Source organism: Myxocyprinus asiaticus, chromosome 33, assembly GCF_019703515.2.
Source record: "Myxocyprinus asiaticus isolate MX2 ecotype Aquarium Trade chromosome 33, UBuf_Myxa_2, whole genome shotgun sequence".
NCBI lineage: Eukaryota > Metazoa > Chordata > Actinopteri > Cypriniformes > Catostomidae > Myxocyprinus > Myxocyprinus asiaticus.
Window position 1 is genome coordinate 7,020,764 of NC_059376.1, and position 26,937 is coordinate 7,047,700.

Genomic DNA, 26,937 nt, shown 5'->3' on the forward strand with positions numbered 1-26,937 from the left:
AAACAAGACAAACCAGCTGAAACTAGCCAAATGCTCTGTTTTGTAATTTGCACAACACCCAATGTAATTTCATGAACCAAATCCAAGTAGACCCATCCTTAGAGATGCAAAGGCTTTTTTCCATGCTGCACACTCAGTTTTGGTTTGCAACCAATAATCTTTAGCACCAATGATCTTTATGACTGACTATCTGCACTGTAATTTTGCAACTGCTTAAAATCTGATCCATGTGTTTAGACAGTGTTGTTAATATCTGATGTATCTACAGTATATTGGTTGCCATAGTAATGATTTAAGCATCAGTACAATGCCAGGAGACTTTTTCAATCAACAACAGAGAGTAGCTTTAAGTGTGAAAAAAAGAGGACGAAAAAATTGAAATTTTGCCTCTGGCGATGATTAACTTAAAAGACACATGAGAAAACATCAGCATCATGAGGTATTTTATGCATTCATGCATATTCTGTACTACAAGATGAACTTCACATAGTTCGCTACGTATATTAGTATATACAGTATGTGAACGTCACATAATTTGAAAGAGTGAGTGAAAATAAATGCTTTAAGATTCAGCTCCAGACGATATTGCAGCTGATTTGATGTTACATATGCATTGTGTCCCGAATGACGAGGAAATAACTTGATTTCTGACCTGAGCCTTCAGACTGAGACACATTCCAAAAAATCTGATTTGAATCAGATTTTAAGCCCCATACAAAAATGTGTATTTAGAGTCAGATATACCCCCCCCCCCCACAAAAAAAAAAATCTCAATTTTGCTGCCAGTCTGAACAGAGCCTTAAACAGCTGTCAGCTTAAGTTCAAGCATTTCTTTCTATTTCTAATGCATTAATAAAATACTTGACCTCTGATGCCAATCCACATACTAAAGACAGCCAACTCTTAGGAACTATTTACCTGGTTGCATATAAAGATATAAAAAGTACCTGCTAATCTGCAGCTCTCACAACAGACCCTCATTATCCCGAATAAAGAATAAATAAGCCACACACTCAACAAACCAAGATTATCTTTTCTCTCTCATCTCTCTGCATCTATAAAGCTTGAGCACTGTTACTGCGAATGGCAGCCAAGAGCCGATCATGGACTTGAAATGCCCTGAGTTCAGTGAAATAGGAGTGAACTTTGTCTTCTGCTGTAGGGACAGTGACACTGGATCTTCTTTAGGGGTCAGTGAAAATGCAGCCGAGGTAGGCAGTCACAAATGTGTCACAACTCATTTTGCATGAGTTGGCAAGATGAATGCTAACTAATGAGTCCGGGTTTAACCACTCACTGGGGGGGGGGGGGGGGGGGGTTGGGGTTGGTGGGGGGTTTGCAAGGAGCATGCAGGATGCTTATTGGGTCTCACTACACCTGAGTTTTGAACGAGGATCCTAACAATTTCCTGCCTCTATAGACAGCACTAAGATGAGTGCACTGAAATCACAAACATAAGAGAAAGAGAAGTAAGAAAAAGAGAAAGGGAGAAGAAACTACACAAAGAACATTTGTCATCAACACCGAATGTACAGAGGACAAATTATGGATGAATAATTCACCATGTTTACAGCATCATGTACAATTATAAATGTACAAAAACGCACACAAAAATCTGGCTACTCTGTTACGGTTGCAGGATCTCTTGTTAAAGGAACAGTTCACCCCAAAATTTACTTTTTATGTGGAACACAAAAGGATTTTTTTTATATAAATATTTTGTGTGCCAACTTTTCAATACAATAGCAGTTGATAATGACTCATTTTAAAACTTAAAGGACCTAAACATTTCGTAAAAGTATATTTTGCATTGAAAATCTTGAAGTCCATTGCACATTCATGAGCACTATGAGAGCAGCTGGTTCACAGTGACTCACATGTTCACGCAGTATCTTGTGGACTAGTTTTATGGTACTTTAGGTCCATTATTAAGCTTTAAGGTGATTCACTATCTACTGCTATTGTATTAAGAAGATGGACCGGAATATTCCTTAAAAGTTTTCATTTTCTGTTATGCAGAAGAAAGACAAAAACATGACTATAGGTACATTTCTGCAAAAGTGGTCAAACGTTCAATGCTGCACGTTTCACGACAGTTTCCAGGTGAGATGTCCACTGAGTGGCGGTACAACTATTACAATTTTATGGCCATTCAGAAAAATAAAGATTAGAGATAAAGGTTATATTTAATTATAGTTTAATTTCGGTCTGTTTCTCACACAGTTGCTTCAGAACTCTTGAAATAAGGTGAACAATCTATATGGATGAGGTAAGGAATAATTGACGATGGACCGTTGAATTATTGAAAAATATACAACAGTTTGTTCCGATCCTCAAATATGACTGGACGAGAGACGTTCCATGAGTACTGATGGTCTCACACCATCAGCACTCGGATGCTTCACTGTGTGTATCACTCTGCTTGTGTTCGTGCCATTCTAAACTAAAGTGTAAGAGCGGTGCAGATGTGTTAAGAGCTGTCTCTTTACCATTAATATTGTGACATTACATATTTTAGCCAGCAGGTTGAGGCAAAAGACCATTTTTGTGTGTAATATGAGCCAGTTGGTGACGTGAAGTCAGTCAGTGTTACATTCAACAGCACTCCGTGATCGCTCGTATTACTACTACACTACTAAAGCTAAGAAATAACTTTAAATGGCTTTAAACTAACAACTTCAGAATTAAGGCTCATCACAGCTGAGAGACACCACAGACTGATTAATTACACAAACTCAAGGCGCTTACCTCTTACCAGTGTTTCCACATTGGAGAGGACATACTGTTCAAAATGGTGGAGGAGATTGTGGTTTCTATAGTGAAAGACTCTTGTGCACCAGCTACCGCGAAATAGGGAGGAATACCCCACATTGGACGGCTATTTTCCCACTGAGAAAATAGGATGAATTTCATCAAAATGGCATTATCTTCAGAAAGCTGACTAACAGACGACAGCATCATCAACAGGTGATCACATACGCTCCATCTTTCTCTCTCTCTCACACACACACATCATTGTTTCTCCAATAACATGTTAGAAACAGCCCAAGCCAATATACTAGAAGTTCTAAAGTGATGCTTTGAGAGGCTTGGGCACATCATTTGTTTTGAACCAGCAACGGCAGATTCTGATCCGTGGTGTAAGAAAGTAGTTCCATCCACAAATTCGTTTTTTAATGACTGTACTCAGTTTTTCCTATTTTTAAATGTTTTATTTACTTGTTCATTGAACTGCTGTATGTAAGCAATATCACACTTGCAGCCATGCTATATGGCCCTAAATCAGCACTGCTGTGAATTCATCACAGCAGTGCTGATGTAAGGCCATATTGCACTTGTGCTCCTGTTATATTGCATGAATAATGCACACCTGTGGTGGTAATGCAGTCACGACGCACAGCTTGCAACGGAGGATTGCGAGGCTCGCGCTGCTTTACTAATTACTTTCTTAACCCCTTATCAACCTTGACCAGATGAAAAATACAAGGATAGACATCAAACTGTTCTTTTAATTATTTCAAATAAATCATATAAAATCAAATAAATTATTCATGAACCGGCCAAAGAATTTAAGGGGGAAGCGTTAAATTAGAAAACATATATTTTAACATTAGAAGTAAAATTTCTATTTTAAATTCACTAATGTTTTATATAGAATTGTTCTATAGACTATACAGTATTTAACACAATTACATCAGAAGTAACTGTAATTAAATTACTGAAATATTAAGAATAAACCCTTTACTTTTTTCAATGAAAAAGTCATTTAATTACAGTAATTAATTACTTAGTAATGCATTACACCCAACACTGATCTAGCTCTGATACAGTTAAACCCTTCATTGCTTTATTCATTTCACTTTAGAACTAGCAACAGAGGATGCGCTGCTTTTCGGCATTGGAGTAACAAGGTAGTATGTGTGTGTGTGTGTGTGTGTGTGTGTGTGTGTGCGCGCGCATGCATATGTGTCTGAGCGATTGAGAGAGGGGGAGGGGTAGCGCGGTGCTTTACATTATAGCTATGTGAGGCTGATTAGGGCGAAATACATTGAAACATAAAAAGTTTCACATATTAAAAGTTATTTTGGATAATAGGAACTGTTGTACTGATGAAGTCACGGGGGTGCGGCTCTATTTGTTGGTCAAGACATGAGTCTCGAGTGTGTGTATGTGTGCATGCACGTGCGTATGTATGTGTATGAGCGTGTACAAGTGCGGGGGAGACGAGGGAGCTTTTTAACCAAAATTGAAATAAATGTAGGATATATAGACATATAGACTCATTGGGTGAGACGAGAGCAAAAGAGAGGGATCCCAAGAATGCTTTTCAATCGAAATTGAAATAAATTTAGGATATTATAGACATTGTTTTTCATTCTTATCTGATGTACTTAACCAATCTCTTTGTTTTAATTGGTTATTTTGTTGTGGTAGCTTGTAGGGCTCTTTGAAACAACTGAAATAATTTGGCGAAGTGATATGGAACCATTATACGGTCAATACCTGGAACTACTTCATAGCTGTGCATTTACTTGAAAAATAATTGCACATTTTAGAAGGTCTGTCAACCAATCAGAATCAAGCATTCAACAGATGCTTGGTATAATACATAATAAGGCAAGGCAAGTTTATTTATATAGCACATTACATACACAATGACAATTCATAGTGCTTTACATAAAAATGATAACGGAAATACAAGATAAAAATACAAGATAAAATAAATGTTGAACCAGTTATAATAATAATATTTTTTTTTTTTTTGCGTTCTATCTCCAATACAAATATTTCAATGCAGGTAAGTTTCCGTGTAGCTCTAGTGGTAGAGCATGACAATCGCAATCAATAATCCCAAGAAATGCACAAACTGACAGAATGTACCTACAATGGTGTAAGTCGACTCGTGAACCTGTAAATCAGGGGTGGGGAACATCAGACCTGAGGGTCGTATAAGGCTCATGAGACCATTTTACCTGGCCCGCGAGGCCATTTACCTTGATTCAATTAACTGTAAAAAAATGAATTAAAATTGAATTAAAATTATGTTTAAAATAATTTTAAATGATAACATTGAACATATTGTACAAAAATAATTTTGTATAACAGACTGACCTTTTAGTGTTTTTTTATTGGTGTGTGAGCACGTAACGAATGCGTATGTTCATTTCAACCCACAATCAGACATTGCAAGCAATTGTATGGCCCGCAAATCATTTTGTAAATATTCGAATGGCCCTTGTAACAAAGTTCTTAGGATGAGGTGCAAGGAGGAAGTGGGAGATGGCGAAATTAAACTCAAAAGATAATTAATTTTTACAATAAATTCACACAGTTCGCTTTTCAGCGCAACTCAGCACACGCTCCTTCAGTGTGTGTCTGTGGGTAGCTCTCTCTCCCTTACTGGTGTCTGGCTCACTCTTAAAAGTCCGTCTCCACTCTCACTGCAATGACAAACAGCTGTTAGAGACAATCATTGCCAGGTGATGATCCTTACCATTCTCATCTCCTGATCTTGCTTTCCATTCACAAACCGGCGCTTAACCACGTCCCCACCACCACAGCCCTTAATAGGATAAAGGTTCCCCAACCCTGCTTTACATGCATCGGAAATGCCATTCTCTCCTCTGAGGTTTTATTTTGGATTTTAATGAATTTTTTTATTACATAAAGGGGTAGGTTTAGGGTTAAGTTTAGGTTATGTGGTAAGTTTAGTAATATATGCATTAATTAATTACAAATAGCTAGAATTATCTACAGTATTTGGAGATATATTCTGCTTTTTAACAGCATAAGTGTAAAGCCTAATGTCTTGTGGAGAAAATAGAACTGTCTTCTGGTGCCAATCAGTGGACATTTCACCTGGAAATGGAATTGATACATGGTCTTTTGAATGTTTGCTCGCTTTTTAAAATTTTTTACCAATAGTCAAGTTTTTGTAATCAGACCTCGGCTGCGTTTAAAAAATGATAAAAGCATCATTAGCTAAGTAGATCGTAGAAACCATTGACGACCAACGGTCTCTACAATCAACTTAAGCTTGCGATGCTTTTGGGAAATGCATCCCAGGTTGAGTTTGGAACTGCTGAACATGAGGGTGACTAAAATAAGGCAGAACTTTCTTTTTTGGGTGAACTATTCCTTTAAATATTTATTTCTTCAATTAAGTCTTCGGTTACAGTTTGTTAATGTTGACAGTGTATAATACCAATTAGCATTGCTAAGAACCTACTGTGTGGTGATCTGAAATAAAATATGTAAACAACATATTTAAGCCTTGTATTGCCTAATGACTAGAATGAATAATAAGAACACTTTCACACTTGTTTTTGTGTTTAAGCACATTATCTGAGACTGTTCAACATTTACAGTAACAAGTGCCTAAGCCTTAAGTCAACAAATTACTTTGATAAATTAGCCAGGAGGAAATAGCTCTCAGAACATAACAGCACAAAACTCTCCACAGACTGTATGAGGTGCCCACCTTACTAGTGATGTCATTCACTGCAACATGAACAAAGATGGAAGCTTCCTCCATGCCTTCCAAATACACATGACGATAACCTGAAAAACAAATATAAGACTAATAATGTGAAAGAAAGTGTCTGATATACAAAGATTGAAGTTTCTTATAAATAGGGATAGCAGGGCCGTTTCTAGGTATAGGTAAAATAGGAGTTCGCCTAGGGAGCCTCCAGCTGGGGGGCGCCAATGAGGAAGCCCCCCCACTCCCCTGACTAACGGAGACACCATTGCCCCACCAGACAGGGGTGCCAATGATGCGCCACCACCGCAGGAGGAAGAAAGATGGGTTTAGAACAAAATGAAGGTGGGAAAATTATGAAAGATTTGTACTTTTCTGGCTGAACTATCCCTTTAAAGGAAATAGTAACAATGAAAAATGGTACCAGGGATCATGCTGTTAAAGGCGATGGTCCTCTGGCCAATAAAATCCTGTCCAATTGGGTCATGATCCCAAACCAGGAAGCGTATAAGAGCAATCTCTGGCATGTGAAGAGTAAAGACTAGAGTCTCTTCCCACATCGGATTGAACCCTTAGAAAGAGAGAGAGAGAGAAAAAAAAATATAAGGATTGAATTAATGCAGAAAAAATGGAGTGGATGAAGTAATCGGAGGAGTCAAATTTCTCAAACAAAATCTCATGCTTTTCTCACTTGCATAAAAATCACCTGCTTGACCTTCACAAATGAGACAAAATAGGACACTTAACTGAAATTTCTCTCTTCGCAGTGACTGAATAACTTAAAGCAGCCATAGTGTCTTTACCCTTGATCGTATATACACTATCTGGCCAAAGATAAATAGCACATTTAAAGCTAATCAACATGTTTGACTATTCCAGAAATTCCAGTAAAGTCAAATCTTAATGCACCATACAATGCCAGAGAATTGTGTGCTTCCAACTTTGTTCTCAATGACAAGATTGTCTGAATGGCACTTTTCTCCATAGTTTTTATATTTTATAGCTACCAAATGCACATTTGAGTCACTTTGGTAGGAAAGTGACTGCCAAGAAGATAAATGCAAACGTCAATGTAAACCAAGTTTATGAATTATGGAATTGTTTTGTGGCCATGAGATGCAGTTTGAGGTCAGATTTGATGTGAGTGCCATGCATAAATTTACCGTACCTCTTCCAAACAAACTCCAAGTAATGATTTAAAGTTTAATGACAACTTAATGACCAATCCACCAACAGTTACAGGTTAAAAAGCAAGCTGAATTGTTGTTTGTGTGCGTGTTGTAAAAGATATCAAGGGATCTGGCTCTCTCACCGTTGTCATCAACCACTCTGGTTTGCTCCTTACAGCAGTCGATTGGTAAACCGATGATCTCCACTTCCACAAACGGGTCAATGATCTAACAGGAAATGTTGAAAGAGCTTTAAAACAAATTCAAAATATCCAACTGTTGGGTAAGATACATTTCCTGAAAGAGAAATATCTCTTAAAAATTCTTAGATTAACTGAAATTCAAGGAACAGAATTAAGCAAACATATTATTTGCTATCCTTCATACCTTCATGTAACTACTATATAAACATGTTAAAAAATTGTAAATGTAGAATTTAAACAAATGTTATTTTGTTTTATGAGGAGCTGCCATAGTCAAATGATGATTATGGTAGCACTTTATAATAAGGTTCCTTTTGTTGACATTAGTAATGCATTAGGGATCATGAACTGACAATATAATCAATATATTTTTTACAGTGTTTATTGATCTTTGATAAAGTTAGTTAATAAAAATACAATTGTTTATTGTTAGTTCATGTTAGGTCATAGTGCATTAAAGGGTTAGTTCACCCAAAATGAAAATTCCCTCATCATTTACTTATTTACCCTCATGCCATCCCAGATATGACTTTCTTTGAACATAAATGAAGATTTTTAGAAGAATTTCTCAGCTCTGTAGGTCCATACAATATAAGTGAAAGGGTGCCAAAATTTTGAAGCTTCAAAATCCACATAAGGACAACATAAAAGTACTCCAGATGTGATTAAATCCATATATTCTGAAGCAATTTGATAGGTGCGAGTGAGAAACAGATCAATATTTAAGTCTTTTTTTTTTTTTTTTTTTAAGTCAGTCTCCACTTCACTTTCACTTTCCCATTCTTCATCTTCTGTTTTTGGTGATTCACATTCGTCCTGCATATTGCCCCCTACTGAGCAAGGAGGAGAATTTATGATAACAAATTGATCTGTTTCTCACCCACACCTATCATATCGTGTCTGAACACATGGATTTAACCAGTGGAGTCATATGGATTACTTTTATGCTTCCTTTATTTGGATTTTGGAGCTTCAAATTTTTGGCACCCATTCACTTGCATTGTATGGACCTACAGAGCTGAAATATAATTTCTGTTCTGCAGAAGAAAGAAAGTCATACACATCTGGGATGGCAGGAGAGTGAGTAAATTATGAGATAATTTTCATTTTTGGATGAACTATCCCTTTAACTCATGTTAACATGTACAACATTTGATATTAAAAATGTGTTAGTAAATAGTGTGTTAGTTGAAATTAACTTTCACAAAGATGAACAAATGCTATAAAAGTACTGCTCATTGTTATTTCATGTTAACTATTGTTGTCAACATTATTTTAAAGTGTTACTGAAATTATTGTGAAGATACTTAGCCTCAAAAGAAGTATTCTAAGTGCAAATGTTAAGAGATTTTTTTTTTCATATTTCCTGGAATATTGCTTGTATGCTCTCAAACTTTCTCTGCCTTTGCAATAACTTGGAAAGATTATATAACTGATGATATCATAGCCTACTTTAAAAAAAGCCAATCACATTAATACTATCAAATTCTGCAATACGTTCTTTCTGAAAGACGGGCACACAAATTTCACTTAGAATTACGTCAAATTAACTTGTGGTTCATCCAAAAATGAAAATATGTCATCATTTACTCTTTCTTATGTTGTTCCAAACCCGTCAAATCTTCTGTGAAACACAAAAGGAGATGTTAGACATAATGTTAGCCTCAGTCACCATTCACTTTCAATGCATCCTTTTCATGGAATAAGAGTAAGTGGTGACTGAGAACAACATCCTGCCTAACATCTCCTTTTATGACGAATTTAAAATGGGTTTGGGGCAACATTTATTTTCCATAAATTATGACAGAATTTTTATTTTGGTTAACAATCACTTTAAATGTGTTGCAAAATATATTTTATGTTGTCTTCAAGTTAAAATTTAATTGCACAGTGCAGTGAGTCACATCACACAAGCACAATGTAGGGCACATCAATAACCAGTGAACTCAATGCATGTGCTCAGGTGTACAGTCACCTCTCCTCGGTCACCCAGCATGGAGTCTTTGGGTTTGGGTAACTGCTGGCCACTGATAATCTTAAGAATCAGCTGTTTCTTCAAGCGGCCTGGTAAAGGATCCTCAGCTACTGGATTGAAAGAACCTGACAGAAGAAATAAAAAGCAAAACTATAATTTCAATCTTTACATGTCAACAACTCTTTAAGGAAATTCATAGTCTGGCTTCCTAATGCTTACTAAAAACAAGCAAATGTTATTTAAATACACACCTTCACACATGCAGGTGGGTTTCTGGATGTAGCCACAGTTGCCGTTGCTGTAAAACAGGGCTCGGTTAAGCTGCAGTACTCTGCCCTCTGACTGGTAGTTCAAAGCCACTGCATAAAAGCATTAGCAAAAACATAGTTTCACAACAATAATTATAGTTATACTATAGTTCCAGTCCTCTAGTCTGATTGGAAAAATAAACTCAAATTAGCTGCACATGATTTACATGACCATTTACAATTTACATGAAACACCTTTTTAGCGTTAAAAAAACCCTAAACAATGGAATATATATAGCCTACATTCTAGTCACACACTCTGCAATTATTTAAAGTAAATTCAAAACATCACGGCAAATAAGAGCCTGTGCTACAAGAATAAACTTCACAACTAGATTTTTTTTAAATGGCATTTTGTACACTGTACTAGACATTAAACCTGAACTACATAAAGTCATTGAAGAACCTGCCCACTAACTCCATCTCAATTTGTTATGTGCTGTTTGTTATATTGCTGTTTCCCTATCTGTCACTCACTCGATGTTGTGTCAATGTAGTGACACTAGGGGTCACTCTTGGGAGCCCTTAACACCTCTAGTCTTTGATAAAAGGCCAAAGAAAATTGGCGAGTGGTATTTGCATGCCACTCCCCTGGACATACGGGTATAAAAGGAGCTGGTATGCAACCACTCATTCAGATTTTCTCTTCGGAGCCGAATGGTCATGCTCATTGAGCTGAATTCTCATGACTGTTCATTCACCTCTGCTGGATCTGACGGCGCATTTCAGCGGCTTCTCCCTCCTCTGCACTGGTGCACTGCAGAGAATGCCCCTGGGCGCTTCGGCAGAAAAAAGAGAGTATATTTTTCTGAAAGAGTATATTTCTCTAAAAAAGCAGCACACACGGAACATCTTTTTAAAGATGCGTCTTTTTAAAGATGCCTTTCTGATTGTGTGTTATTCCTGGTTGCGGTCGTTACCTCTCAACTTCAGATGGTCACGATCGCTGTCTTTCGCGCAACCCACACGGAGGCAGCGTTCGTGGATGGTTCATGTTCTCACTGCGAGAACATGACCATGGCAACGTTGCGGTCGCGGCTTGCTTTCGTAAGAAAGCCTCGGTCCTTCTACCTAAGGGTTTGGGGCCAGCGCGGCTTGCACTGGGGGCGATTTGAGGACTCCAATGGGATCGCCTCCGCCATGTATCCCCCCGCGGACCTCCCATTCCCCAGCATGCTCGTCTGAGTCCGTCTTCCGGATGAGACCGCCGGCTCATCTCACGGCGAGTTCGACCTCTTGTTCAGAGCCTGCGAAGCTGATGAGCTCTCGAGCGCAGCATCGGAGAGCAGGCTTGTCCAGTTGGACACAGAAGCCTCAGCTGGGCTCCCCCCTTCGGGGTCGATTGCCCAGTCACAAGCTGATGCAGAGATAATGGACATGCTTTCCCGGGCGGCCACGAACGTCGGGCTAGAGTGGAACCCTCCACTCTCCCCTGAACCCTCGTGGCTCGATGACTGGTTCCTGGGCTCATGGCGCCGCTCAAAGATGCCACGCTCCGCTCCAGTGCCTTTCTTTCCGGAAGTGCACGAGGAGCTGACGAAATCGTGGGAGGCACCTTTTACTGCCTGGTCCCGATTTCTTAGTTCCCCCGTCCTCACTACCCTCGATGGCGGGGCGGCCAGGGGCTATACGCCGATTCCCCTGGTGGATAAGGCGCTCGCGGTGCACCTATGCCCGCAGAGCGCCGCCACCTGGCGCGGACGCCCAAAGCTCCCGTCCAAGACCTGTAGGTTCACGTTGTCCCTGACGGCCAAAGCCTACGGCGCTGCTGGACAAGCCGCCTCTGCCCTGCACGCCATGGCTCTCCTGCGGGTCCACCAAGCCAAGGTGCTAAAAGAACTGCACGAGGGTAGTTCCGCCCCAGATTTGATGCAGGAACTGCGCTCAGCGACCGACCTCGCTCTTCGAGCGACAAAGGTCACGGCGCAGTCTCTCGGGCGGACGATGTCCACATTAGTGGTCCAGGAGCGCCACCTGTGGCTCAACCTGGTCGAGATGGGTGAGGCTGACAAGACACGGTTCCTTGCTGCCCCCATCTCCCAGGCTGGCCTATTTGGCGACACCGTCGAGGACTTTGCCCAGCAGTTTGACAGTGAAGCAGCAGACGGAGGCTATCCGGCATATCCTGCCCTGGCACGGCTCAAGATCCTGCACCCCGTCTGCTTGTCGCCAAGGGTGTACCCCTGCGGTGACTGCACCGGCTCCGCCGCAGCCCACCCCTTTGGCCCGGCCCCAGCGTGGAGCTCACCGCAGGAAGCAGACGCCACCCGTCTCACGGCCAGCCGCTAAGAACCCACGAAGGTCGTCAAAGTGCCCCTGAGACGGGCGACCCAGGGTCGACGAAACCCACTGCATTGGAGCCGGTAGTAAGACCACTCCATCCCCTGGTGGAGGGCTGGGTGGAGAATCTTTTGTTGCCTTTTTGATTTCGCCGCATGCCCAAGTGGCTGCGGTACCCAACAGTTCAGCAAAAGAGCGGTTTCCTCCTTCCCTGGGTCACATACCCAGTGTGCACGGTCGTCATCACGACCACCGTCCACAGGTTTTTCTTTGCAGGATTGGTGCTCCAGCGGCGGTCTCCCCGCCCCTGCGCCCAGCTGTGGCACACATCCACCCCCGATGTGACAGTCTCCACGGGTTACGAGGACAGGCCTCTTCCTCCCCCGTCCCAGGCTGTTCTGGGGGTGGTCACAAGGAGCCAGGTAAGTGCTTTGATGTCCCTAGACTCAGCACGGCCACGACATGGTATGGCACCTCGAGCTCCGCCCCGCCACGAGGCCCCACCTGCCGGTACGTCTGACAACGTTGTCCCTTTGGCCCCCCTTGCGTGGAACTTGAATGCGTGGCTTGCGCTTTCCAATCCGTCGCGATGGCTGGTCCGGACCGTCCGACTTGGCTATGCGATTCAGTTCGCCAGGTGTCCGCCCAGGTTCAGCGGTATCCACTTCACCTTGAAGGACGAAAACACTGCTACCTTGCGTGCGGAGATCGCTACCCTCCTACGGAAGGGTGCGATAGAACCTGCCCCTCCGGCCGAGATGAAGAAGGGGATTTACAGAGGAGCAGGTCGTCCTGGTAGCACCCTACTGGCCCACCCAGATATGGTTCTCGGACCTCATGCTCCTCGCGACAGCACCCCCCTGGTGAATTCCCCTGAGGAAGGACCTTCTTTCTCAGGGACAGGGCACCATCTGGCACCCGCGCCCAGACCTCTGGAATCTCCATGTCTGGCCCCTGGACGGGACGTGGAAGACCTAAGCGGTCTACCACCCGCGGTGGTAGACACGATCACTCAGGCTAGGGCCCCCTCTACGAGGCGCCTGTATGCCTTTAAGTGACGTCTGTTCACTAAGTGGTGTTCTTCCTGATGCAAAGACCCCCAGAGATGCGCAGTCGGATCGGTGCTTTCCTTCCTGCAGGAGAGGTTGGAAGGGCGGCTGTCCCCCTCCACCTTGAAGGTGTATGTAGCCACTATAGCGGCACACCACGACACAGTGGACGGTAAGTCCTTAGGGAAGTATGACCTGATTATCAGGTTCCTGAGAGGCGCCAGGAGGCTGAATCCCTCCAGACCGCACCTCATTCCCTCATGGGACCTCTCTGTAGTTCTTCAGGGTCTACAGAGAGCCCCCTTTGAGCCTTTGCAGTCAGCTGAGCTTTAGGCACTCTCCTTGAAGACTGCCCTCCTGACTGCGCTCACTTCCATCAAGAGGGTAGGTGACCTGCAAGCATTCTCTGTCACATAGCACCTTTCACCTCCTCTGAGCTGAAGACCTGCACCATTATTTCCCAGTAGTGTTCACAAACTATGTTCCCTGGTTGACTTCCTCCGAGCCCTGTGGCAGTCGAGTTTTCAGAGAGACTCACTGCCGGCCCAGTACACGTGCTAACTAAGAGCCCTGTTCTGGGGTAGGTGCTCTGCATGTGGCGGTTCTCTGTAAGGTAACCCCATGTGATGTATATCTTCCGCTAATTAATTTCCCTGTTGGCAAACTGCGTCTTCCTTGGGCAGAGCCCATGTCTCCATGTTTGTAGCAACTCCTCCCCCGTTGGGTAGGATCTACCATGAGACTCTCCACATGGTCGGCAAGACCATATGACGTATTTTTTGCCATTTAAATATCCCCCCCTCTCTTTGGGTGAGGTGTGGTCTCTGCGGTGTCCTCCCCTTGGGAGGGACACCCCCCGACTAGACCTGGCGGCCCAGTCGGATAATCCCCCTTCTTTTTTAGGGAGTGGAAAAAAAGAAGGGGAAGAGAGGCCACGACTGGGTTAGCCTGTCTCTATCTTTTGGGTAGTCGACTTGTCCCCAAAGGGCCATTCGACACTCATAACTATGTTGGGGGAGGTTACGTGTCGGCCTGGTGCACTGGCTATGAGGCACACAGTGGTCTGACCGTCACACACCGCCAGTTCACATAACACAGTTCAGCCAGTTGCGGCGTTTTGTATAGGGACCCCTAGTGTCACTACATCGACACAACGTCGAGTGAGTGACAGATAGGGAACGTCCTGGTTACTTGCGTGACCTCCGTTCCCTGATGGAGGGAATGAGACGTTGTGTCCCTCCTGCCACAACGCTGAACTACCCGCTGAAATGGCCGGACCTTGTCTCGGCCCCTCAGCATAAAACCTGAATGAGTGGTTGCATACCAGCTCCTTTTATACCCGTATGTCCAGGGGAGTGGCATGCAAATACCACTCGCCAATATTCATTGGCCTTTTATCAAAGACCAGAGGTGTTTCGGGCTCCCAAGAGTGACCCCTAGTGTCACTACATCGACACAACCTCTCGTTCCCTCCATCAGGGAACGGAGGTTACGCAAGTAACCAGGACATTTTTCAGTTATGAAGGAATATTTTTTCTTTCTTTTCTCAAGAATTGTACCATTTTTATAAGAAATAAAAAATCAGCAGAGTAGTAATGAGCAGCAGGTTCACAGTATGTTTGAGACATGTTGTTTATTCTGGATCTCTGCAGTAAATGTTTGCTTGTGGGTGGTCTACTGTACCCAGATGGCAGCCAGCATTCCAGAAGGGTTGAGGGTTGAAGTTGCTCGAGTCCACGCGGTATGGTGAGGGGTAGATACGGGAGAGCTGCCGCTGGTTGAATCGCATGAACTGCACGGGCTTCTGCTGCATGAGCTGATGGGCTTTGGTCTCGCTCATCGATGACACCTGCCAACTACAGCTTCCCACTGCAATGCAACACAACACACATGAATCAGACACAATGGCATACTGATGGACTGCACATGTTGAACAATTTAGAAATGATCTGAGGGACACAAGCCATATGGAGGATCACTGCCACTTAAAATGAAAGAATCAATCTTTTTCAATCAGTTTGAAAATAAAAATAAATAAAATCACTTTGAAGAGTCAACAAATAAATAGACATTATGTAAATTGTTTGTACATTTATGGCTTTTTAAATTGTATTAATAAAATAAGATAAAACAATTCCTTCATTTTCTTTAAATGACACTCCTAGTCATCAATAGACATATTTAAAATTGTTTATGTAATTTTGCCAATTTGCTAAATGTTTTATTATTATTATTATTTATTTATTTTATCAATTTGCCATTTGATTAAAAAAAAAAAAAGGATATTTGATCATATGGAAGAAACCAATTAACTTTCAAATGAATTTTTAGACATGTCCCTGAACAACAACAACCTATAACAAAATAAATTAAAATATACTGATAATTGATTCATTACATTTTTTTTAAGTGGAACTTCTAATTCTCCATTAATATATTTATATATGTTTCTTATATAATTTGGCCAGTTTGCAGTTTGCTTTCTTTTATCCATTTGCCAAATGAGTTAAACAATTTGGAAGGCTGATCTCATGGAAGCAGCCAATCAACTTTCAACTGAATTTCATCAAACATCCCTGAAACAAAACAATACAAGACAAGACAAAACAAGTTAAACATACAAACATTGGTAATTCATTTCTTCATTTTTCTAAGCAGCCAATGAGCTGTCAAAAGGTTTTCATGAAAACCAAAATAATAAAATACAATCAAAAAAATAAAATAATAACATAAAACATCGCCAATTGATTACTTAATTTTTTTAAGTGACACTCATAGTCCTGCTTATAGAGCCACACTAATGGCATTAATAAATAGGACACATTTTTAATTAATCTTGCAATATGTATTCTAAGTGCAAATGTTAAGAGATTTTATAATATTCTCCTGTTCTCGCTTCACCTTGTGCATCAAAGTCCAGTATGCCCACAGATTTAGTGTAGACCAGATCTGAGAGCGCTCGCGACAACTTCATGGTCTTTTTCTTTCTGTTAGAATATACAAAAGCTGCAGACATCAAAGCTGAAGCATATTCACACAAAATGTTTAACCACATTTATTACTATATATTCTGAACAACAGACACAATCCACATGTCATGATCAAATCCAGTGTTACCTGCTGTGATGCGGGGGGCCTTTAGATGCCCCACTCGAGCTCTCGTGATCGGTGTCTGTGTCCTCCAAACTGGGGGATTTTCTCATCTTGCTCGTCTTTTTCTACACCAAACAGGTGGAGGTGAGGACATGTACTAATAATACATTACAATACAAAGTACATGTCTGTGTTTACAAATTTCCTACTCAGTCTATGTCAGGTTAATAATTTTACATTGGGTCAATGCAGTTTATGGTAATACTAATAACTTTCATGTTTAATATATATATATATATATATATATACACACACTATTTTTTGCAAAATGTTTGTGTTCTGAAGCAAAACCAGTTAAGAACCTACAAGACACAAACCTAATATGTGGGAAATATTGTTGCTTTGTGTATGTATGCATATGGACAATATGTAAAATTACCTTGCATTTGGAGAAGCTCCCCATGAAAGATCTGGCCAGATGCTTGTTGCCTCCCACATTGGCCTCATCTCCAGTGTCAATGCTGTCTTCATGCTTTCCCTGAATTAAAAACAAATACATTGTACTGCAGCAAACTAAAATAAAAAAAATAATAAAATACTTTCACTATCATCAGTTGAAAATCATCACCATGAAACTGGGCAGGGGATTTCTAGTTCCCAGGATGCTTTGCATGGGACTTGATAAGGAAAGTAAATGTTGATCCTCCTATTGCACACAGAATCTGCATACACCTTTTCCATTCGCTGGTCAATTTTGACCCGGTGGAATTTTAGTTTATAAATCACTCTTCACTCGAAATGTTTGACATTTACTACATCAAAACCAGTGTGATTTTGTGATTTTTTTTTATTTTTATCAACATTTCTGTGAAATGTTATTTAAATATAACATAATATAAAATTTATATTAACATCTAATGTGAGAATTACTAGTAATTTGAATGAATTTCCTAATACTCATACTCCTAATACTCCTAAAATAACTGCTGAATACAACTTGGTGGTTTAAATTTAAGAAACCAACGTATTCATTCTCAACTAAACTACATTAAAACAACTGTACAACAAAAAATCAATACATCGTTACTTGGTTTTTAAGCTAAATATATTCTATATACTCTCATGGACTGCCAAATGTTATTGTGTGAGTATGCTGCAAGCTGGTTCATCATCAGATAGCTGCAGGGTAATATGTAGACAATTTCCTCTTCCAAGACCTATTTAGACTAATGTGTGCATAAACTTTTGCTCTTCTCACACCCCTTTTAGGCAGCAGTTCCTTTGTTTTAGTTTATTTGTTGTTGGGCCTCATGTATTCAGATAGAAGACAAAGGCAGGCCTAACAGTCATAAAAAACATTCCTCAAGCCCCCTCCTTCTAAGTCAGATGTTGTACTGATAAAAATCGTGCCAAAATCAAACAAAGGGAGTCCAAAACAGACTACAGATCCATGAAGCCTTGCCCTCTAATGGAACGAGCTTTCAAATCCTATTGGATGAGGCACACAACAGAACGTCCCTCAAACATGACATCATCAGGACTTCAAATAATTCTGAAATGCTTCCAAAGTGGCTTCCAGCGACTTTGTTCACCGAATACGGACGTAGCTTTTTGCTGCTCTCCGGTGCAGCCTCGTGGCATAAGGAAGTAATGTCCGACTTGAAACTGTAGCCATACAATCTCCATCTCGCTGGACGAGTTGAGATTACTCTGTGTTCAACCGAACACTCTAACGGATCCGAAGGAGACCGCCGAGCAATTCGCATCTTCATCCGTTGGCCTACAGAAGTGAAGAGATTAAAGATTTCTCTTCCATCTTCAATCAAGTCGACATTTCTGAGTTCTCCGCCAGCCCACCGAGAATAAACAGCCGTACCGTCCTCTGAGAATCAACAGCTGTACCGGGCGCCGACAGCACGAGGAAACGACCTCTCATCATCACACGAGCCTCAAGGAACCGGGTCAAAGTTAAAGGACGGAGGAAAACACATTCTACCTCATGCGTCCTCATGCGATTCAAGTAAGAGGTTTACATCTGGGCAGAGATAGAATATTATAGCGTGTTATTCTTGTGTTTCAAGGTTTTTGCTTGTACAGTTTACGGACCGCAATGTCCGCTAATTATTAATACTCAGGGTATTAATTATCACGAATTTGTTTTGCTGTATTGTGGTCCAACCAAATTGGACTGTTGTGCATTTTCGCCATCGCGGGTGAGACAGCAACTGAGTTCATCCATTAAAGAGTCAAATAACAAGGGACTTTTACGAGCCCCGCTCACTCAGAGACGAAAACCGCGTCTCTGAGTGAAGAACACGGCTGCTTTATCTCCAGCTATCGCGAAATCAGCTTTCGGGCTGTCACTTAATCTCTCTCTCTCTCTCTCTCTCTCTCTCTCACTAACCACACTGACACACACACACACACACTGTCACACACACACCTTATGTGTTATAGGATTATTTTTATTTCCATATCTAATCATATCACTGTTTAGTTTGTAGTTGTAAGTCGGAAGTTTATTGACTGCATTGTATTAATTATTATTTGATATTACTGCATAAATAAACTTTTGTTTATATTACAAAGAGAAGTGTTTTGGTTTGTTTTGCATACGCCTGTGTCACGCTGACGGGATGTCAGTGCTCGGATTCAAACCTTCAAATTCAAATATTCTTCGGATGTCGATTTTCCTAAGAAAACAATCTAATATTGAGACTGTTTTAATATTCGGTTATTAGTCCCTGATTTCAGGGTGGTGCCCCGTCAATGTTAATCCTTATTAATATTCTATTGATTTTTGATAATTGATAATTATCTTTGATTGAATTTGAACGATCAACAAGCTAGTGTTAATTTTAATTAATGTTTCATCGACGTTAACAATTAACGACTATCTTTGATAACTGTTGATTTTAAAGGATTAAAACAAAAGCTAACATTGATTCTCATCAATGTTCTATTGATTTTAATAATTAATAATTATCTTTGATAATTACTAATTATTGCTAATAACCAAACTTGCTCCTAAACGTAGCACACTACATTTACTGGAGTCCCATATGAGGTTTTAATGAGTTAGATCCAATTAATTAATTTAAATATTGATTAATAACTACAGAAATAATTACCAATTATTTCTGATAGTAACACTGATCTAAACAACCAGTAAAGCCCTACATTGTTATGTTTGTTACATCTCTCATGTCCGTTTTGTACAGGAATGTGTTTGTGTCTGTTTGTGACTGTATGTGTATGTGTGTATGAGGGTGAAGTTATGTTATGTGTCTTTATGCCAGATAAATGCAAAGGGAGAGACTTGTTAGTGTTTAATGTTTTGTTATGTTGAGATTTAAAAAGAGTTGCTGTTAATATTTTCCTTAAACATGTCTAGTTTTGTTGGGTTTACTCAGTTTAGTTAGGTTCTCTCTACTTGGTGTATTTAAGTTTAGATTACATGTTAATTTTATTTTAAGAAAACTCATTTCAAACATGTGGAACCAATGCCTATGACTGAATCAAGTTCCGCCAAAGATTTTTTTTCTTCTTTTTTTTTTCTTTTTTTAGTGCACAGAAACATGCAGTAGACAGTGATTATGACACAGTCAGTTACAGGATTTTGGGTAACAATTTACAATACAAGAGCTAAGGATTTTGGATAACAATTTACATAAGGTATTTGTTAACATACGTTGATGCAATAGTGAACATGAGTTAACACTGAACTATACAATAAGGTTCTATACATTAACATTTGTAAATAGTTACTGGAATTCCATTGATAAACTGCATGTTATTTAAGGTTTTTATTCTTGATTAATGTAAAAGACATGCATGCAAACAGATAATAAAAGAAAGCTTCATTTAAAAAGTCTGGAAGGGGATGGAAAACAGATTAATTTTGAACAATGTTCACTAGGTGGTGGTAGCAACCTATTCATACAGAATTTAATGGGGCCATTTATTGGAAAATGGGATTTTACTCTAACATTCATAATGCAAAGCTCCCTGCTCAGTGCATAGTACTTATGACAAAGAAAATAGTGTGAACATATAGCACAGTGCAGATATCACTAAATGCTGTTATTCTGTGTTTAAATCAGTTAACATTTGCTTTCCTGATACAGACTGAATGAGACTTCTCGTGTATTCACTACAGCTCATGTGCAGAGTCGTCACCTTTACCTTCAAGGCTGACTTGTCACGAGGTTTTCCTGCAGGTGGCAATGCAGTGATGGTGAAACTGTCTGGATCCTCCCGGTCACGAATCTTTGACTCCTTCATGAGGTTATCCAACTTTTTCTTTGCAACATTTTCCGCCTGCTTCCTGTTCATAGATGTCTGGAAGATGGGACAGAGCGAAAGAGAGAAAGGGAAAGAGCTGTGTGAATTTCAGTGGACTTCATGGGTGCACTGATTTCTTAATATAAGCATTGTATTGCATCTGAAGCTTTCTATAGGGAACATGAAGGACAAAGCCATTCATTACAATATCTGGGTCAGTTCAACTTTCAAATCCTTGACCTAATTTTATACACAGAAAAATTCATGACAAACATACAGTTTCCAAAATGTCCCCTTTATTTTACATGGAGCACTTAGATGAAAGGAACTTTCATTCAAAATGTATGAGTCTTTCAGTTTTCACTTAAAAGCCTTGTGTATATGATTGAGCCATACTGTAGAAATAAAAAGAACAGAAAACTTCTGAAAACTTGACAATTAGGATGAATCTCTACAACTATTGAGAACATGTCTGGGCCATATTTCAGCCATATATACACTACCGGTCAAAACTTTTGACCGGTAGGGTATATATACACACACACACATATATATATACAGTACTGTGCAAAAGTTTTAGGCACTTGAGATGTTTCACAAAAACATTTGTCTCAAGATGGTTATTTATATCTGAACCCCACTGAACATCGAGTGAGTCTGGGATTACACGAAGAGACAGAAGCAATTGAGACAGCCTAAATAGATAGAAGAACTGTGGTGAATTCTCCAAGAAGCTTTGAACATCCTATCTGCCAACAACCAAGAAAAACTGTGTCCAGGTGTACCTAGGAGAATTGATGCTGTTTTGAAGGCAAAGTTGGCCACACCAATGTTAATTGAAAAATGAAAACTAATTATGGCACTATTTTTAAAGAAATCCTCACTATGCAACATTTTTCACAAGTGCCTAAAACGTTTGGACAGTACTGTGTATATATATATATATATATATATATATATATATATATATATATATATATATATATATATATATACACACACACACATACTGTATAGCTGAAATATGGCCCAGACATGTTCTTGATAGTTGTGTATTATATATAATATAATATATATATATATATATATATATATATATATATACACACACATATATATATGTATATATATATTTATTTTTTAGGACCATTAAGATGCAGATTTATTTTAGAAAGTACATAGGATAGATGTTGACTTTCTATTGACTTTAATGCCAACATCATAATAATATAACAACATAATGCCATTATCTTGAATTATAAATATAATTATATAAGAAAGAGAATTGCAATGTCTTTGGAGGCCCCCATCACTTTAGTGGTCAGCTTGCACTATACACACCTATACAAAGGCCCTTTCGGGCCATGCAGACTGAGGCTTTGGTTGCCCCTGGCAGTGTGAGGCCCCTGGGGTTGCCTTGTCTCTCCAGAAAGACTAAAATCAGTAAAACATCACTGTGGCAGGAGAACACCACTTACATCTCCGTTCATGAGTTTACAGTCGTCTTCCATCTCATCTGCACTGTCTTCATCGGAAACATCCCCCTCCTCCGCATTCTCATCTATGTTTGGAGGCAGTTTTTTACCCTATGAAACCCAAACAATCTAATTAAAATCAACATTTGTGAAATGATGTGCTCAAAACAGACTGTAAAAGACACAAGACAATTACCTCATTCATTCATTCAATTTTTCTTTTTTTTGTTTTGAGATATGCCCCCACCTCTTTAGTATTCCTAAACCTCTCTCTTATGAACAGTGTAACATAAAAAAATTACCTATATATATATATATATATATATATATATATATATATATATATATATATATATATATATATATATATATGATTATTTAATATCTATATAAGTTTACAATCACATAATATCTATTTCTTTATTACAAGACAAATGAGTACTATATTCACAAAAATGACTACTATATCATATTGATTTTTATGCACAATAATGGTGAATTTTCAGTATCCTATATGCGTGTCCACATACATATTATACATGCTATTTGTTACTCAAGGTGGCACTGTTGTTTCCGTGATTGACTTGATTTACATTTGACATTGCTATTTGACAAAGAAGCCAACCAACGTAATCTCATAACAACTCAAAATAATTTGTTCGAGATGACTTGGCTCGTACCAAATGATGCAACTTTTAGACCAACCGATCAGTACTATACAGGCATCAGATAGCCTCCAACACTTTATTAAAAGGAAACATCAGTGAACAAATTTGGTTACTTGTTCCATATTTATTTATGCAGTACAAATGACTGATCAATAACCTGTAAAAAGCTCCATAGTTCCAAACATAAATGTTTTCTTTCTTCCATGGTACACAAGTTATTTTTCTATTAAAATCATGGTTAGGTTTAGTTTTGGCTAAGGTGTTAGACTTTATATTTAGGTCTGGGGTTTGAGTTTGGGGTTAAAAACGTAAGAACGCTCTATCAAAACCCAGTGTTGCCTGTCAAAAGTTACACTTAATGCTGCGCTTGATTCAGCACTTATGGGAACGTCTTTAGGAGTGACCAGCTGTGAATATGTGTGCAACACGTCAATGAAATTGACTAGAACCTTTATAGCCTCTGTTGGTGACATCATCAGAATGCGCCAGTACCAGGGGCTATAAATAGATGTGCCACAGGTGCATCGTCAGGTCTTTTGTCCTCAGACCACTCTGTGATGTGTTTGTGCTTCTCAGCTTTTCAGCTCTCTATTTTTCTTCTGATAGGAGTTAGATTTGTCAGGCAGTGTGCAGAAAACTCTCTTTCTCTGTCATTCAAGTGTGGAAAAGACAAAAGAAAGAAAAAATGAGCGATCAACAAAGCAAACGGTGTGTGTTTCCATGCTTACGTCCTATGGCTGAATCGGACACACACCAGCTTTGTTTTGTTTGGGGGAAGAGCACGCTGCTCTTGTGTTGGAGCGAGGCGAGTGTGAGCATTGTAAGCTGTTCACAGTGAAGACGCTGCACGCTCATCTCGCTTACTTCCAAGAGCCAGCACCCACCATTCCATCATGGGGCTCGCGTATGGATCTGGCTGAGGAGCGAGAGACGGGTCCGTCCCTATCGCTCGCTCTCTCTCCAGATCCAGTTTGTCCCTCGCGTGATCTCTAAGCGTGCCCCGGCGCCTCTTTGGTTCAGGAGGGGGACGATGAATCTCTTGGGTCTGTGGACTTTGAGTTGCCTACCTCTGAACGTTCCTCACATGATGACAAAGCGGTTGAGGAATTACTCGAGGTGGTTACTCGTGCGGTGGCCAGATTACAGCTAGACTGTCCACGCGAACAAGAGACCCCCAAACGATTGAAACTAGAAGATAGATTTCTGTCTGGTGGCCAGGGGAACGGAACACAAAATCAGTCTCTCCCCTTCTTTGAAGACCTCCGTGACGAGTTGACTTGTTCATGGGGGAAACCTTATACTTCCTGTATCTTTGTGCCTTCAATGTCGACATATTCGACTATCGTGGGTGCTATGGCACGGGGGTATACGATGATGCCACAGGTTGAAGAGACACTCGCGGGCTCTCTCTCACCTGGTTCGACATCTTCATTAAAAAGACCAACTCTCCCCACAAAGCCGTGTAGAACCACCTCAACGCTTGTGGGGAAAGCTTATCAAGCAGCAGGTCACGCTGGTGCTGCGCTACACACCATGGTGGTGTTACAGGCATACCAGGCTGATCTGTTGAAGGACCTGAGTGTGGGTAGTACAATCAACGAGGAAGCATTCTCAGAGCTTCATCGAGCCACAGATTTATCTCTCCGTGCAACCAAGCAGACGGCTCGCGCTATCGGCCGTTCAATGGCTGCTTTGGTCAGCACGGAGAGGCATCTGTGGCTAAACCTCACGGGCATCAAGGATAAGGACAGAGTATTCCTACTTGATGCCCCGGTCTCACCTTCCGGCCTGTTTGGGGATTCTGTGAATACAGTCGTCACCAGGTTTCGGGAGGTGAAAAAACACGAGGAAGCCTTTGTGCAGTTCCTTCCTTGCCACACTCAGGGGGAGGGGCTGCTGGCCACCCAGCCTCGCCCCGGTCCTTCTAGAAGGGAGGCTCAAAAACAAAGTGTGGCGAGTCGCGCTCCCCCTTGTAAAGATTGGGGACCGGCTCATCGCCCTCAGCGGCCTCCAAAGCAAGTCCTCAGGACCATTATTTCCAAAAAGAAGAAGTCCTGACGGTCTTGTGCCCAGCATTGTGAGGGTAGCTCCCATCGGGACGGGGCGCACAAAATATCTACCCGCTCCTTTCCGACATCCCCACGAAGCCTCTCATTCCCCACCGCCTCTGGTGTTTCAGTGTACAGCTGTTTCCAGCGAAATGTTGAGTGTTCCGATGCTTCCTGTTGTCGCCCAGGACATGGAACATCCAACATCCCCTCAATGGGAAGTATCAAAATTGGTATCCATTTCAGAGAACCTGGCAGCGTGGAAGCTACTGCCAGGTATTTCTATGTGAGTCCTAAAGACAGTAGAAAAGGGCTACAGAATTCAATTCATTCACCGTCCTCCATGTTTCAACGGCGTGGTCCCCACTACCGTGAAACTGGAACAAGCACATTTACTGTCACAATAGCTGCAATCTCTTCTGGTCAAAGGGGCCATAGAACATGTTCCCCTTCCAGAGAGAGAGTCAGGTTACCACAGCAGATACTACCTGGTTCCCAAGAAGGATGGGGAATTGCGTCCAATTTGAGATCTTTGAGGCTTGAACCGCTCAGTCAAGGTGCTCAAGTTCAAGATGCTAACTGTCAAGATGATCGTGTCACAAATTCAACATCGCGATTGGTTAGTCACGATCGATCTCATGAACGCATACTTTCATATAGAAATACTGCAACAACACAGGAAGTTCCTGAGGTTTGCTTTCGGGGGCGAAGCTTACCAATATCGGGTTCTTCCATTCGGCCTAGCCTTATCACCTCGCACATCCACAAAGTGCATGGATGCAGCACTGGCTCCATTGCGACTCCAGGGCATCCGCATTTTGAATTACATAGACGACTGGCTGATACTAGCACAATCACAAGAACTGTCATTACAGCACAGAAATGTCGTCTTAGCTCATCTAGTTTCTCTGGGGTTGAGACTCAATGACAAGAAAAGCGTTCTTTCTCCTGCCCAGAGAACGACATATTTAGGGATAGTATGGAATTCGATCACGATGCGGGCACAGCTGTCTCCTGCTCAAATCGAGACCATTCAGAATACCCTGAGCAAAGTCAGGCTAGGCCAAGATCATACTGTTCTTCAGTATCAACAAATGTTAGGTCTCATGGCATCTGCATCCTCTGTGATCCCTGTGGGCCTTTTGCATATGAGACCATTTCAGTTGTGGCTCAAAGCCAGGGGATTTCATCCAAGGGCCAATCCCCGAAGGCAGATAAGGGTAACGCGCCACGGGCTACGTACCCTCTCTATGTGGCTCAGACCCCAGTTCCTCGCCTTGGGTCCCACTCTAGGTGCGTCTTGCCATCGCAAATTGCTAACAACAGACGCCTCCCTGTCAGGCTGGGGAGCGGTCTTAAGTGGCCGTCCAGCTCAAGGAGAATGGGAGGGTCATCAGCTCGATTGGCACATCAACTGTCTCGAGTTGATGGCTGTATTTCTGGCCCTGAAGTACTTCCTCCAGCATCTGAGAGGCTGCCATGTCCACCCGCATCAGGACAACACAGCGGCAGTCTCTTACATAAATCACCAAGGAGGTCTGCGGTCGTGCCAGCTAAACATACTAGTGCGGCAGACTTTTCTTTGGGCCCAGGGCAAGCTCCTGTCACTCAAAGCAGTATATATCCCTGGATGCCTGAACATGGGAGCAGATTTACTGTCCAGACAGAAAATACCGATGGGAGAATGGAAACTCCACCTGAGGTAGTGAAACAAATCTGGTTAAGATTTTACGAAGCAGAGGTGGACCTCTTCGCCTCCCAACAGACAGCGCAATGTCCCCTCTACTTCTTTCTGAGTCACCCAGCCCCCCTGGGTCTGGACGTGATGGTGCATACATGGCCCAAAATGCGCCTGTATGCATTTCCTCCAGTTTCTCTGCTCCTGGGAGTTCTAGTCAGAGTTC

General features: G+C 41.1%; 1 protein-coding gene across 3 annotated transcripts in view; it reads right to left on the reverse strand.

Moving 5' to 3' along the window:
- LOC127424720 (1-phosphatidylinositol 4,5-bisphosphate phosphodiesterase eta-2-like) overlaps nt 1-26,937 on the reverse strand; it is a 253,133-nt gene that overhangs the window by 21,830 nt on the left and 204,366 nt on the right. For all 3 annotated transcript variants that reach the window (XM_051670139.1, XM_051670138.1, XM_051670140.1), the window contains 11 exons: nt 22,321-22,428; nt 20,744-20,899; nt 16,998-17,096; nt 16,583-16,683; nt 16,367-16,452; nt 15,149-15,334; nt 10,080-10,187; nt 9,829-9,953; nt 7,794-7,878; nt 6,906-7,052; nt 6,482-6,561 (listed from right to left, as the gene is read on the reverse strand). In XM_051670139.1, coding sequence (XP_051526099.1) covers nt 6,482-6,561; nt 6,906-7,052; nt 7,794-7,878; nt 9,829-9,953; nt 10,080-10,187; nt 15,149-15,334; nt 16,367-16,452; nt 16,583-16,683; nt 16,998-17,096; nt 20,744-20,899; nt 22,321-22,428 — 1,281 coding nt within the window. The remainder of the gene's footprint in view (nt 1-6,481; nt 6,562-6,905; nt 7,053-7,793; nt 7,879-9,828; nt 9,954-10,079; nt 10,188-15,148; nt 15,335-16,366; nt 16,453-16,582; nt 16,684-16,997; nt 17,097-20,743; nt 20,900-22,320; nt 22,429-26,937) is intronic.